This window comes from Ochlerotatus camptorhynchus, unplaced genomic scaffold, assembly GCF_037179485.1.
Source record: "Ochlerotatus camptorhynchus isolate MF236.1 unplaced genomic scaffold, CSIRO-AGI_Acam_v1.1 ptg000114l, whole genome shotgun sequence".
NCBI classification, from domain to species: domain Eukaryota; kingdom Metazoa; phylum Arthropoda; class Insecta; order Diptera; family Culicidae; genus Ochlerotatus; species Ochlerotatus camptorhynchus.
Window position 1 is genome coordinate 1,076,226 of NW_027040604.1, and position 16,673 is coordinate 1,092,898.

At 44.5% G+C, this 16,673-nt stretch overlaps 1 protein-coding gene across 1 annotated transcript; it reads left to right on the plus strand.

Moving 5' to 3' along the window:
* Positions 1-3,025: 3,025 nt before the first annotated feature.
* Positions 3,026-8,416, plus strand: LOC135699690 (uncharacterized). Its single transcript, XM_065219981.1, has one exon. The coding sequence runs from the start codon at positions 3,026-3,028 to the stop codon at positions 8,414-8,416; it is 5,391 nt and encodes a 1,796-aa protein (XP_065076053.1).
* Positions 8,417-16,673: the final 8,257 nt, after the last annotated feature.

Below are 16,673 nucleotides of genomic sequence, written 5' to 3' on the forward strand. Positions count from 1 at the left end.
TACCAGATGCGGTGGTGGGGCCATGTACGGAGACGACCCTCATCTCATCCACTACGCTGTGCAGCTCGTCTGAGAGCACAACATTTGCGTCGCTGCAGACCTAGTTTTACTTGGTGGGACAGTATCCATCAAACAATATTTTTATGTGATGAACTAGCCTACGGCTAAAAATCACAAAAATAAAGAAAAAAAAAAAAAAAAAAACATCAAACAATACAACGCTACGGCGATCTTACATACGAGCAATGGAAGGAACTAGCGATGAACAAGGAGGCATTTCACAAAAAGTTACTTGAAATCTACAATCAGGAAGAATCCGATTCCAGCGATTGGGGTATGGCACTGAGAGATGAAAAAAAAAAAAAAAAGAGTCACTGTATGTTTATTAACACTCTCCTCTCTCCTTTTCTTTTTCAGAAACCACGCCAACCTCCGGGTAAAAAGCTCATCCGAACGTCAAGTTAAGATGTATAATTTTAGCTTTGCACTTTTGCTGATAACATTGCTGATAATGAAATGGTTTCATCTGTTTTATTTTTCTATAAACTGACGAAACTCCAATTTTCTGATTGCCATTCAACAACTTGACTAACAACTCACAATGATAGAAGAGAAATAGTTTGTATTGCTTAACTCGATTTGTTTACATTTGTTACTTAGGACCATTTGAAAAGTGATGCGAGAAATCCGAGAATTAAGAGTAAAATAGCAATGAAAAACCCCAGCGGTCGTTTTGCCCGGGGTGCACTATCAGTAGTCCCAATAGCGTTGGATTGTATTATTTGTGTCACTCCCTAAATTGGCCCACCGACGGTACTTGTGGTTTCCATGCCCTACTCGAGAAGAACGCCAAAAATCTGAGGCACATAATACTTCCGCCGCTTCTTAATCCCTTCACAAACGCCAATATCTTTAATCTCCAGCCGCTCAATAAATACAACTCGTTTCCATACTGAAGCCCTGGCACCATCTCATCCACCTGTCTGTGAGCAGCAATAGCGTTTACGCCGCACAGACAAACATCCTGACAGCAGCGGAGGAATAATGCACTTTTATCCTTGCTGCAAGTTGCTTCAAACTGCAAAGAAGCGGAGCAGCAGTGCAAGGAATCGCTGAAAATGCAGAATTCGTATATTCAATAATTCTTTCCGAAAGTAAACAAGCTGACTCCGGGTGTTCCCCTTCGTTGGGGAGCAAAGCAAGGCAAGGCAAGGCTAATGTGTGGAATGTGAGCATAAATCATACTCAAAACGTAAGGCTAGTGCACTGTAGTAGTGTAGGTAAAACGAACAAAATCAAGCTCCTGAATGCACGTGGATGTGCAGAGCAGGAAAACGGTGCTTGAATACCAAATCTCGCTTTCCCGAACGGAGTCAGGTAGGTCATGGGTGGCTGGCATCGTGCGGAGAGAGTGATCTCTTTCAATAAGGAAATATGATTGTCTTGCGGAAAAATCTTTTGCTCTGGGGGTAGAATTCCTGATTCCTTAAGCATATAAATCTCTGAAACATCAGCTGCTGCTTTCAGTTAAATTGCTTCTGATGGCCTTGGTTATGAACGTGCTGCGCAATTGAGGAGTGCATTTAACCTTATGTCCGTCCATAATCGGATAACGACGTCTACACGTACAAAACTTTCTTCTTTTGACCCATTAGTGCTCAATACTAATAAACCCAGAATGTGCGTTAAAGCCCTGCAAGGAAGCGTGGGAGAGAGAAACTCTTGAAACTCTTAGTCGAGCCACGTGCACAGCTAGTCAGGAAGCCGTGTGATAATTAAATGACAAAAGTTTTTAATTAGATAGCTTTGTTTCACTTGCGGCTTACTAGAGGACGTGGCGAACGGGATGTAGTTAGTCCACTTTCACATCATCATTTGCCGGTCGCCTTGTTGTTAGTTTGTGGCCCATCCCGACATACTCACAGACAAAGACTTGCCGTAGTGCGTTTCCGGTCTAAAGTGAGCGATAAAATGAGATTACATCCTCCTACTAATGCTTCGCCACTTACCTTCCAGGTGGGTACCTGTTCATTTCGGCTCGGTATAGATAATCAAGTAACTAAGCTGAAATGTGGATGTATGCCGGCGGCGTTTTGCCACTCAAATCGAATCAAATGCAATCAGGGTTATCGCAGTGTTAATTCACGGAGATAGCCGCTGGAGTGATCAATAAAACCCCGGCCATAAAAGATACGATTGCATTATGCAATCGTTGCACATTCGATTGGTCAGCTGTGGTGAGTTCCGTTGTAAGATTATAATGGGTTGAAATGGATATCCAATGAGGTGTTCAATCTTCAGTTTTATGCACGAAAATAATAGGATTACAGAATTCTTCACGGCAGGTTCTTGGAGCGGCCACTTAACTAGCAACTACCCAACGAAAAAATAAGCAGATAATAAATTACAGATTCTGTAATGTGGTCGTTGGAAGCCTTATAAAATAATTTTATAAACTGTATGTTGGCTAACTATATTATACAGCCATATTCCGCCGGTGCACAGTGGTTTGAATGCTCAATATCACGAACTTTTTTATTTGCGCCTTCTGTTCGCGACCGAACCGTTCGCTCCGGAAAGACTGCCAAATGAAACCAAACGACGCACACCAACAGAAGCAGCGGCAGCAGTAGAAGCGACGCACACCAACAAAGGCAACCTACAAGAAGAAACCGTAGAATAGCGCGCAACGCTCCTCCCATTGTACGTTGTCGGATCGGTGAATAAGTATAAATAAAGCAGCCCATTCGTGAATGAGCTGAGTTAATTTTTGTATTGCACACGGTTAATATAGGAGAATAAAAGATAAAAAGTTAAAACTTGTCCTCCTTTTATTCTGCCGCTTTCGAAACCGCATTCGCTGGACTGGTCGACCAACTGACTCGATTCTGCTTGTTTTCCGCCTTGACGAGGAGAATTCACCGCCTTGGTGCCAAGGAGCGCGCCAATATATGGTCCTACCGAACCGGATAACCAACCAGTGTCGTGTCGACATTGAATTCTAGTGTGGAAAAAGTGGATCAAAATGCCGAAAACGAGAAAGTCTACCAAGCAGGAGGCAGAAGATGATGCCAAGGCAGCATTAGTTCACCAGCGTCGCCAAATTCAGGCAAAGGTGACAACGATAAGTCGCACACTTGAAGAAGCTGAGGATACTCCAAGTAAAATTTGTGCATCGCTCTTGAAAGTGTTTTCGAAAAAGCTTGAACTTCATTACAACGAGTTCATTTCAATTCACCAATCAATAGTTGCTTCCACACCCTCCAATGAGATTGAACTGGAAGATGATGCTTTGGATATTTTCGACGCTCTCCATACCAACACGCTTGCCTTGCTTGAACTGCTCACCGAAACCATTTCCCCTCCCGGTGCTAGAGGTGTAAATCAATCCGTGATCATCCAGCAGCAATCACTGCGAGCTCCAGTTCCCACATTCGACGGGAAGGTAGAGAATTGGCCGAAATTTCGGATGATGTTTGAGGATATTGTCGGACGGAGCGCCGATTCGGATGCAGTTAAGCTGCATCATCTCGATAAGGCGCTAACGGGTGATGCCTCCGGTTGGATTACGGCAAAAATGATCGTTGACAACAACTTCAAGCAAACCTGGCAACAGCTCAGTGACCAGTACGAAAACCCACGAGTAATCGTCGATACGCATCTCGAAGGTTTGCTCGAGATGAAACCGATGACCACCCGCAACCATAAAGATTTACTCGAGCTAGTGAAGACATTCATCCGTCATGTTGGCGGTCTCGAGTACCAGGGACTGGAAGTTGATGAACTATCTGGTCTAATCCTCACGAAGATCCTCACTTCACGATTGGACGATCAAACACTCCAGTTATGGGAGAGGACACAGCAGCATGCCAAGCTGCCCCAGTACCAAGAAACTGTGGCCTTTCTTCGAAGCGAATGCCAGGTGTTGGAAAGGTTCCAAAACCGGCACCAGATGACGGCAAAAGAGCCATTTCCAAGGCAACAACAGGGTTCGAAACCAACTAACCAGAAAGCCCACGCTGCAACGACTGTGACCTCCAGCAGTTCCTGCCAGGTATGTAGTGGCTACCATCGCCATTTCGAATGCCCGAAGTTCCATCAAATGTCACTGGCTCAACGGAGTGAAAAAGTGAAGGAGTTGAGAATCTGTTTCAACTGCCTTCGCCCTGGTCATCGAGCCATTGATTGTTCATCCAAAAAGACGTGCTCTCGCTGCCAGAGAAGACACCACACTCTGTTGCATGAAGAAGCAGATTCGAATACAGTGGAGGTAGCACCAACCATCCAAAATGAAGAACCAGCTTGCCAAACCTCTTCCGAGAACCACTCGGAGTCTCAACGAGTCACCGAAACTGTTGCGTCGTGTAACCATTCTAAAGCTGCCAAAACCGTTATGCTCATGACCGCTGTGGTGCAAATCAAGGATTCTCGTGGATGGACAACTCCCTGCCGTGTTCTGTTGGATAGCGGCTCGCAAGTCAACTTCCTATCCAAGGCAATGGCTGACCGCTTGGCCACCGAAAGACGACCTGCACATGTACCCATCGCTGGAATAGGTGGGTCCAAAACCTACGCCAAGGAGAAGATGATGGTGAAAGTGGAGTCCAGGCATTCCGATTTCTGTGCTACTATCGAATGCCTCGTAGTTCCTGAGATAACGGGAGCGATTCCAGCAACGAAAATCAACGTTTCGGCGTGGCCAATCGACACCGATCTACTTATGGCAGACCCCAACTTCCACACTCCTTCCGATATCGATATGCTAATCGGTATCTCCCATTTTTTGCAATTGCTAAAGACGGGCCGTATTCAACTGAGTGATAAGTTACCTGAACTACAAGAAACCCATTTAGGATGGGTAGTTGCAGGAGACATCGACGACGTGTCAACCTCCCAGCAGTGTCTAGCTGCCCTGACGGATCCTATTTCTGAAGTCCTTCGCCAATTCTGGGAGCTGGAAGAGATCTCTGAGTCAGTAACACAACCCAGCGAGCAAGATGAGTGCGAAAAAGTATTCCAGTCTACCCATCGTCGAGATGAGACCGGCAGATATGAGGTGAGTTTGCCATTCCGCGAATCGGTGCACGAGCTAGGAGACAACCGAAACTTGGCCATGCATCGGTTCCTTTCGTTAGAGCGAAGATTCAAGAAAAATCCGGAGCTAAAGCAACAGTATTGTCGATTCATCGATGAGTATGAAGCATTGGGGCATTGTCAAGAGGTGAACGAAGCCGATGATATTCCCAATCAACGAGTGTATTATCTCCCGCATCAAGCCATCCTACGTCCATCGAGTTCGACAACTAAAATTCGAGTTGTTTTCGACGCCTCTGCCAAGGCATCCCGGTCCGAGAAGTCATTGAACGACGTTCTTCTAGTTGGAGCAACACTGCAAAGCGACATCTTCAGTATCCTGTTACGTTTTCGGAAATATAGGATAGTATTCACTGCTGACGTTTCAAAAATGTTTCGACAGATACGCATGGCACTACTTCACGCGTGTTTCCAACGAATTTTCTGGCGGTCAAGCCCGGAAGAACCCCTCCGTGTCCTGGAACTCACAACCGTTACTTACGGGACAGCTGCAGCCCCATTCTTGGCGACCAGATGTTTGATACAGCTCTGTGACGATGAAGGCGACTCATTTCCACTCGCTGCACGAATCATCCGCCTAGATTGTTACGTCGATGATGTCATCTCAGGTGCGAACACCGTAGAGGAAGCCATCGCAAGTCAAACCCAAATTCAACAGCTACTTGAACGAGGTGGATTCCCGGTCCACAAATGGAGTTCTAACACAACAGAAGTTCTGGAAAACGTTCCAGAAGCCGACCGTGAGAAATTAGTACGTCTGGACAACACCTCAATCGACGTTATGAAGACATTGGGATTGATCTGGAGCCCACAACGAGATGAATTTGTGTTCAGCACCAATCAAACCGATCGAGAAGCAAGCCATCCTACGAAGCGAACGGTGTTATCTGAAATTGGCAGACTGTTCGATCCACTGGGTCTTGTGACGCCGGTAACCATTATCGCCAAAATGATCATGCAGAAGATTTGGAGATCCGGTCTCCCGTGGGATACTCCGTTGGAAGGAGAACTTCTACAATCCTGGAAACAATTCCGTGAAGCCCTACTCCTGGTAAGCGAAATCAAGATTCCTCGATGCACCATTTCTTCTGATGCCACCACCATCGAAATCCATGGCTTCTCCGACGCCTCGGCGGCTGCTTACGGAGCGGTCATTTATATTCGCTGTATCCTACCGAATGGTATGGCTCGACTCAACATGCTGTGCAGCAAGTCCAAGGTCACCCCGATAGCTGAATTGAGCATTCCACGCAAAGAATTACTCGGTGCCCGGCTACTCGCCCGGCTGCTCGTAAAAGTGCTGGACTCCCTTCAACTAGATGTATCGCAAGTTGTTCTGTGGTGCGACAGTCAGGTGGTACTTGCCTGGTTGCGGAAGCCGTTATCATCCCTTGAAGTGTTTGTGCGCAACCGCGTAGCAGAGATTTTGAAGAGCACCGAAGGCTACACGTGGAAGTACATCAAATCGAAACAAAACCCAGCAGATTTAGTATCCAGAGGTCAATTTCCACACGCCCTGAGCACCAATGAACTTTGGTGGAATGGGCCGACATTTCTAAGCACCGCCCAGTACCAGTCGGAACTTCCCGATGACATCGCAGATGAAGATCTTCCGGAGTTGAAAAAGGTAAATGTAACCGCCATTCCAGTCGTTAACGAGGAGAAGATGGAAGTATTTTCTAGGTTCAGCTCGTTCAGAAAGCTTCAACGGGTAATCGCGTTGGTCCAGCGATTTATCCGTAACTGTCGACTGAAATCTCGCAACGAACGAGTCCTCCAACGTCATCCTACAATCCAAGAACTACGCTCGGCTTTACAGCTGATTGTAAGGGTCATTCAGCTTGAATCTCTGGGTGACGAAATTCATCGTGTGACATCCAACGAACCGTGTAAGAAAATTGCTGCTCTGAATCCGATTTACAACGATGGAGTGCTGCGCGTTGGAGGAAGGCTTCAACATTCCCTGCTACCTTTTGAAACCAAGCATCCACTATTACTTCCTAAACATCCGATCACCGATCAAATCATCCGTACATACCACGAAGAGAACCTGCATGTTGGTCCAACTGCCCTATTGGCCGCTCTCCGATCACGTTTTTGGTTGCTGGATGGAAGGTCGTCCGTCAGGAAGATTACCAGAAGCTGCATCACATGTTTCCGGTCGAAGCCTAAAGGTTCTATTCAACTGATGGGAAATCTGCCGCCCTGCCGAGTAACACCCGCTGAACCGTTTTTGAAAACTGGCATTGACTATGCCGGACCAGTATTTGTCAAGGAAGGTCGTCACAAACCGAAAATTGTCAAGGCCTACATCGCGGTGTTTATCTGCATGTCAACGAAAGCTGTCCATTTGGAATTAGTTTCCGACATCTCTACCGCCGCGTTCCTAGCTGCACTTCAGCGCTTCGTCAGCCGACGGGGCATTTGCCGAGAGGTCTTTTCAGATAATGGCTCCAACTTTAAGGGAGCCAAATCCGAATTACATGATCTATATCTCCTCTTTCGCAGCCGCAATGCCGTTGACGAGATAGCATCCTTCTGCCAGCCAAAAGAGATCTCCTGGAAATTTATCCCACCGGAAGCTCCTAATTTTGGCGGCCTCTGGGAGAGCGCAGTGAAGACCGCTAAGTATCACCTGAAGAGGACTCTAAAAAACGCCAAATTGACTTTTGAAGAGTATGCTACAGTCCTTAGCCAAGTGGAGGCTATAATGAATTCCCGGCCTCTCTGTTCAACACCAGATCCAGACGACGAAATTTTGACACCTGGCCATTTTTTGATTGGCCGTCCTCTGATAGCCACGCCGGAGCCTAGCTACAATGAGATACCAACCAATCGCCTGTCAAGATGGCAGTATCTACAGTACCTCCGTGAGCAGTTCTGGAGACAATGGAGCCGGGACTACTTGTTGAACCTGCAACTGAGGGGGAAAAACCGCCAAAGACAACCAAACATTCGCCCTGGTATGATCGTGCTGCTTGAGCAGAAGGATATCCCACCGCAATGTTGGAAGATGGGAAAGGTCGTCCAGATTTACCCAGGTTCCGACAATTTGGTGCGAGCGGTAGACATCAACGTCGAAGGTTCCATCTATAGACGAGCGGTATCCAAATTATCCGTCCTTCCGATTGCTGACAATGACGACCAAAACATCGATTCAGTGAATTCTTCCCAGCCTGGGGGGAATATGTTCGCGACCGAACCGTTCGCTCCGGAAAGACTGCCAAATGAAACCAAACGACGCACACCAACAGAAGCAGCGGCAGCAGTAGAAGCGACGCACACCAACAAAGGCAACCTACAAGAAGAAACCGTAGAATAGCGCGCAACGCTCCTCCCATTGTACGTTGTCGGATCGGTGAATAAGTATAAATAAAGCAGCCCATTCGTGAATGAGCTCCATGGATAGGATTCTCTGCTTGAACGGCAAGCAGTTTAGTTCGGTTTAAGCTCGCTCTCGTGAGTTGTTCGGAAAGATATTTTTTGAGATAGTGTTCGCGCTCTTTCGTACGTGATTTGTCGCGCGTGTGTGTGTGCCCCGAAATGGGGAAGCATCGCTCGCGAAGCCCGGTGAAGGACCAGGACGCCGGTGAAGGAAGCTCCGGTGTGTCCACATCGAATAGGTTTGCTGTTCTTCCCATCGATGAGCATACCCAGCCAGCTGCAAAAGGAAAGCGCAGCAAGAAGAGGAAGAAGAATCGGAGCCAGTCCGATTGCACGATTTCTCGCGGCGATGCTACTGCGACAAACGGTAGTGATGTCGGAGATTTCGGTGACGTTGCCGACACAAGCACGGCAAAAGTAAAGCTACCTCCGTTGGTAGTAAAAAATGCCCATCTTAACGATCTCATCGCAGATCTGGCTTCGCTGGGCGTTAAAGCCGAATTCAAGTTGGGCAGAGTCGGCACCAAGGTTATGCTCCGCACGAAAGCGGAGTATGACTTGGTCGTTGCCCACCTGAGGACTACCAAGGTGGAATTTTTCACCCACGACATTCCCGGCGAGAAACCATTCAAGGTCGTCATCAGGGGTCTACCGAATTTTGACCCGAAGCTGATTGAAGCGGAAATCAAGAACCGCTACAAGCTGGCCCCAACTGCCGTCTTCCGGATGACAAGGAGGGACGAGAACGTCAAAAGGTATCCAGATTGTCTTTTCCTGGTGCATTTCCAGAAGGGAACGGTGACGCTCAATGCGTTGAAGGCTATCCGCTCCATCAATTCCATCATTGTCCGATGGGAGCCATACCGTGGCGGCCGTCACGACGTCACCCAGTGTCAACGTTGCCTGAATTTCGGGCACGGCACCCGAAACTGCTTCGTCAAGCCGCGCTGTGGAAAATGCGCCCAAAACCATATCTCCTCCGAGTGTGTTGTCGACGAGTCGGAAGCGGCCAAATGCGCCAACTGTAATGGCGCTCATCAAGGGTCCGACAAACAGTGCCCCAAACGCGAAGATTTCAAACGGATCCGAAAGCAGGCGTCCACAAGAAATCAACCAGGACGAAAGAAGGAAAATACGCCGGCATTCAGACTGGAGGATTTCCCGCCTCTTCCTGCTACGCAACACGGTCAAGCAAATCCACGGGTGCAATCCGGCCCCCGCCAAGAAACGTCTGGTGCCTCAGCTGGACAAAGCTCTCCATCCCCCCCTGGATTCTGGAGACAACCACCAGCACAAAACGCCAATCCCGATCTCTTCTCTGCGGATGAGCTGATGAAGATTTTCGTCGACATGACCAGCGCTCTTCGCCAGTGCCGCAGCAAGCCCGAACAGATCCAAGTGCTCGGTAAGTTTATTATTCAGTATGGTGTCTAAACCGATAACTGTCGTCACATGGAACGCATGCTCTGTAAGAGCAAAAAGACTCGAGCTTGCTGACTTCCTCCGCAAGCATAGTATCGACGTGGGCCTCCTAACAGAGACCCATCTTAAATCCGGTGACAGCTTTTGGTTGCCTGATCACCACATTATCCGGCTTGATCGTATTGACTCCAGGGGGGGTGGTGTTGCGATCATCATCAAGAAAGGAATCAAGTTCTGCACGCTGCCGCATATTCGCACTTCTATCATCGAGGCCCTTAGTGTCGAGGTGGAATCACCAACCGGAAACGTCCGGTTCGTCGCAGTATACTGCCCTCGTCAGTGTGCTGCCAGTAATGGATTAGGCATCCAATTCAAGCATGATCTGACCACCATCACTCGCACGAGCTCACGGTTCGTCATTGGGGGCGATTTAAATGCCCGCCACGAAGCATGGCGGAACTATCAGCGGAATCAGAACGGACGTCTGCTCTTCGACCACTCGCAGCATGGGCTGTATACAGTGAAATTCCCTGATGAACCGACATTCATCTCTCCGGCGGGAAACCCTTCCACGTTGGACTTTTTTCTATCGAACATTGGACTATCCAAACCGATGGCGATCAACGATCTCAGTTCCGACCATCAACCGGTGGTGGCTGAAGTCGGCACCCACGTGGAACCTGCTCAAAGCCTGCGCAAAGACTACCATCATGTCAACTGGGTGCAGTTTGGGCATGTGGTCGACAGAAACATCGATGAAAATCCGCCACTTGACACCGTAGAGGACATCGACCGGGCACTGGAAGGGCTCCACCAGGCCATATCCGTGGCTGACGAGACGTGTGTTCGACAAGTTCCTGTGAGGGGTAAGTTTGTTTCCATTGATTCCCACACCCAATTACTGATTCGCTTGAGAAATGTGCGTAGACGCCAGTTTCAGAGGACTGGAGATCTAGCGAGGAAACGTGAAATGGCCGATCTGAACAGGCAGATTGCTTCCAGAATGGACTCACTCCGAAATGAAAGTTTCGGGCGTGTTGTCCAGAATCTGGATGACCGCTCCCGTCCATTCTGGAAGGTAGCCAAGGTGCTGAAAACTCATCCCAAACCCGTTCCACCTCTCAGAGTCGAAAATGATGACGATCGGCTTTTAATCACCCCACAGGAGAAAGCAAATGCGATCGGCGAGCATGTCGCTTCATCGCATTTGCTTGGCTCGTCTATCCAAAGTCCGCTCGAAGATCAGGTTGCGCAATGCGTTCAAAACCTAGATGCCTCCCCTTGTGTCGTGCCTCCGGTGGATATGATTACAGTACAACAAATTTGCTCAGCGCTGAAATGCACCAAGAACATGAAGGCCCCCGGGTTTGACGGCATATTCAACTTGATCTTGAAGAGACTCAGCATGAAAGTGCAGTCTCTTCTAACCGCTATCTTCAACAGATGTTTGGAACTGCACTACTTTCCAAACATCTGGAAAGTAGCAAAAATCATACCAATCCGCAAACCCGGTAAGGATCCAACATTGTCTTCAAGCTACAGACCAATCAGCCTCCTTTCAGCGCTGAGCAAATTGTTCGAGAAACTCATTCTCAATCGTTTGCTCAAGTTTGTGGAGGAAAGCAACATTCTCCTTCCGGAACAGTTTGGATTCAGAAAGGGGCACTCTACCAATCATCAGCTAGTACGGGTGATGAATAACATCCGAAGTAACAAAGCTGTATCCAAGTCCACAGCCATGGCCTTGTTAGACGTTGAAAAGGCGTTTGACAATGTTTGGCATGACGGACTTGTGTACAAGCTTTGTAACTTCAACTTCCCATTACATCTGGTTAAAATCACCCGAAACTACCTTCAGCAAAGGTCGTTTAAGGTATCGTTGAATGGTTGTCTTTCAGACACGTTTTCCATCCCAGCAGGAGTCCCGCAAGGCAGTCTGCTGGGCCCCTTGCTTTACAGCATTTACACTTCCGACATTCCTCCCCTCGGTGACGGTTGCGTGTTTTTCCTGTTCGCAGATGATACCGCAATAGCCGTCAAAGGAAGGATGCCTCGCGAAATAACGAACAAACTTCAACGATGCCTTAACGCCTTTGCTGATTATGCCACCATGTGGAAAATCAAAATCAATGCCTCCAAAACACAAGCGATCATGTTCCTCCATCGGCAATCGCCCAAACTGAAACCGGCTCCATCTTGTACTGTAATCATGGATGGCACAAGGGTTGAGTGGTCCGCCGAAGTTACCTATCTCGGGATGTTGTTTGATGAAAAGCTCCTCTTCCGTTCGCATGTAGAGAAAACAGTAGTCAAGTGTTCTGCCTTGGTTAGGTGTCTGTATCCGCTGATTTGCCGCAGATCTCGCCTCTCAAGGGTAAACAAACTGGCCGTCTACAAACAAATCATAGCACCTGCGATCCTCTACGCAGCTCCGGTGTGGGAATCATGTGCACAGACTCACAGGAACAAAATTCAGGTCGCACAAAATAGAGTGCTGAGGATGGTTCTTGATCGTCCTTTCGACACTAGAATAACAAATTTACACGAAGAGGCAGGAATTGCCAAAATAGATTCAAGAATTAACGAAATTAAGACTAAATTTGCAGAAAAATGTAATTTATCAGAACATGCTTTGATAAGCAACTTGTATATAGTAGGTTAGGTGCATATAGTAGTTGTAGGTTAGTTGTAGTTGTAAATAGTAGTTATAAGTAGTCTCCTTTTTCCAATTCAAATCAAACCAATCCCACCAAGGTGGTCATACTTTAAAATAGGCCTGATAGGACTAGTAACTGTAAATAATAATTAATATCTCAAATGAACTAAAGTTGAAAAGACGCATCTGTGTCACTTGAAAAAATTCATAAATGTAAACCACACAAACACAAGAAATAAAGATCATTTTAAGTAAAAAAAAAAAAAAAAAAAAAAAGTGAATGAGCTGAGTTAATTTTTGTATTGCACACGGTTAATATAGGAGAATAAAAGATAAAAAGTTAAAACTTGTCCTCCTTTTATTCTGCCGCTTTCGAAACCGCATTCGCTGGACTGGTCGACCAACTGACTCGATTCTGCTTGTTTTCCGCCTTGACGAGGAGAATTCACCGCCTTGGTGCCAAGGAGCGCGCCAACACCTTCAATGTTGGTTTTTTCACTATGATGTCTTTAAAAGAGTTTTTGCATAAAATAAGGCGCAAAGACTAGTGATAGGTTTTAGTTCGGAACTCCATCACAGGCGGCGCTGCAAAATCTAACTTTTTACATTTACAAGATAGGTATGTGGTGTCTTGAGCAAAGTTGTAGATAATTTTACTACAAAAATCTTTGCTCAACACACAAATCCTCTATATTCCTTAGTTTTTGAGATACGTAGCGTTTAATATGACTGTTCAACAAAATTTAATTTTTTTCACTTTTTATAACATATATAAAAAACTATAGGTTTTAGAAGACTATAATGTTCAACAAATATATGTATTTTATCACAATACAAAACTTTGTTCAAGACGTCCAAAAGTTATCGATTACACAGACTGAGTTATTCACAAATTTAGTAAAATTTTTTTTTACATATTTTGTGCCCTCACAGACAAAAATCCGGTAAAATCCGGCAGGTGAATCTTGAATAGGATGAAAGCTTGTTCAAAAGTGATCTCAAATTCCATTGAATCATTTGTCCATTTTAGTATCCTCGCTGATTATTTTGCATTTCAAAAAGGTCTTGACCACGGACATCAGAGTAATTGCCATAATCATAAATCACAGTAGTCTACTTGAAGGTAATATATAATTTTCAGTTAGCTATTATATTATAATTAAATGATTTAACGTATTACGTTATACATCATTGTATGCATGTATATATAAATATTTCAAAAATATTAACAAAGGTTACAAAATATTGTTATCAAAAACATTTTCATCTTTCTCTTCCACATCAAGCATGTATTTCGCATCGCTACAGAGGTCATTAATCGGCTTGTCTCGAGATGCTCTAAGGCTGCTGATGAGAGGATCAGAAAATGTTCCCATTTGATTCCAATTTGATCGGCACAATGGATGTAACAAACATATTTGCATCGGATTTAGTTCCGTCATCATCGTCAAGTGCTTGCTTGTGTTCACTTAATCCAGTTGTGTAATCAAATCCCCACTTAATCATCATTTTCTCCAATTCGTCATCACTAAACTTTTCCAGCATGCACGCATTTGCATCAACAATCCTTATTTTTGTGTGCTCCAAGAGATCCTTTAGTTTCACTTCTGCAGACGAACAGCACTTTTTAGTTTGCAGCACTTTGTAGTAGGACGGATACAAAGGCACATTCCGATCCAGAGCTCCATTACGAAGCTTTTCGTATTGGTCTTTCGATAAATTAAGATCCAATATTAACGCAAGAGCTTCCGTCTCCGAATTGGGTACAAAGCCATTTTTGGATGACTGCAGAGCCGAACCCATTTTCACGGCTCTTGTCGGAGTTGTTTGCGTTGCCTGTTTTACAATGAACGCTGCATCTTCTTTACCATCCTCACGTAATTTCATTTGGGTTGCAAATGCAAGTTCATCTGTTGGGTAGTTAGACCGCATTGCAGACGTCTTGCGTGTCTTAACAACCTCGCTGCTTTCTTCGATCGCCAAAGAGTTTCTTCCATGACGGGAAGATCCAGAAGTACAAGAGAAACGATCAACAGCTTTCTGTGGTAGTTTGAAGGGGCTATCAAAATAGCCACGACTGCTTTCAAGCATAGTCCGGTTGTGGGTTTCTCACAGTTTTTTTTTTTTAATTTTTGCATGTCGCCTTCACAAAATGGTTGATTTCAGCTGCCACTTGTGTCCAGAGAAGTTTTTGACTGTTACGGCATTGATTATGTTTCAATGCCGTAACAGTCGAAAACTTCTCTCGACACAACGTTTGATTTATCAATGTCGTTTCCCTTAAATTCTTTCCACAGTTTAAAAAGCTTTCGCCTGTCGATTTCAACTGAAATTTTATTTGATAACTTATAATTTAAAATATTTTTGAAATTGTCACAAACAAATAACTTCCATAGATAACTCATTTATATCATGAATTGGAAATTAACACTGAATACCTTATCAACTACATGGTTGTACTTACCTTCATTGTTAAAAGACATGCTTTTCTCACTTTTGGGATCTGCTACGGAAATGTTGAAAAAATAACCTTCACATTTTCTAAGTAATATGCGTTTAATGCTGCAAAACCCGAGGGGGACGACTCTATCTACGCTGCAGGAAAGATTGTGTTTTGCTGTGGCTAGCTGCTCACACGCTGAGTAGATAGAAAGACGATTGATGACGATTCTGAAGATTTCCTGCAAAAAGATGATGCGCGATGCAAGTAGATGCGAGAAATGCAAGAAGATTTTTCGAAGAATGATTCGGTAGTGTGAGATTTTTTGATCGTCTAAAATTGAGATTTAGATGTGTCACCCCCCTCGGCAAAACCGATCAATGTGTGACCAAACTTTGTTATATTATTACTGAGCCTACTTTGATTCAGTATTTGACAAATGTGCGCTGACACTGAACTACGGAACGATCTTTTAAAAATACAAAACAATCAACGAGGATACTAAAAGGGACAAATGTTTCAATGGAATTTGAGATCACTTTTGAACAAGCTTTCATCCTATTCAAGATTCACCTGCCGGATTTTGCCGGATTTTTGTCTGTGAGGGCACAAAATATGTAAATTTTTTTACTAAATTTGTGAATAACTCAGTCTGTGTAATCGATACCTTTTGGACGTCTTGAACGTTTTGTATTGTGATAAAATACATATATTTGTTGAACATTATAGTCTTCTAAAACCTATAGTTTTTTTTATATATGTTATAAAAAGTGAAAAAAATTAAATTTTGTTGAACAGTCATATTAAACGCTACGTATCTCAAAAACTAAGGAATATAGAGGATTTGTGTGTTGAGCAAAGATTTTTGTAGTAAAATTATCTACAACTTTGCTAACAACATTACATACCTATCTTGTAAATGTAAAAAGTTAGATTTTGCAGCGCCGCCTGTGGTGGAGTTCCGAACTAAAACCTATCACTAGTCTTTGCGCCTTATTTTATGCAAAAACTCTTTTAAAGACATCATAGTGAAAAAACCAACATTGAAGGCGCAAATAAAAAAGTTCGTGATATTGAGCATTCAAACCACTGTGCGGTGGTGTAGTGGTAAACGTGACTGCTTTCTCAATGTGTTGAATGGGTGCGATATCCTAAGCAGGTGTGGAAGTTGCCTTCTCCTGCACATTCGATTGCCGTCAATGGATGGCAATCAATATCCGTCAATAATTGGCACTAGATTTCGGAACAGAGACTGACGTTAAATAAAGCAAAGAAGAAGAGCCATATTCCATAACAAAACGATTAAGAGATTCTCAGAATTTCGAAAAAAAATTGCAGTTTTGTTCCTTATCACAAAATATTACACCAGTATTTTTTTGTTTTGCCATTAGGGTGACAATTTCCATGTTAGGGTGGCCCAAAAATAGTTTTTATTTCAAAATGTCTTAACTTTTGAATCATTGGACCGATTTTAAAGATCAAAATATCAAATGAAAGGTTATTAAAAATACGTTTTGAAAAAAAAATATTATAATATTATTGTTGTTAAATTGGGATTTTGCATTAAAAGACATTGTTTGTTTTTGTTGTTATGGTTTTCATGGTTTGTATACGGTGCAATATGTTTTTATATAGTTTCTAGAAAATTTAGACTTTTTTACATAACATGTTAAAAAA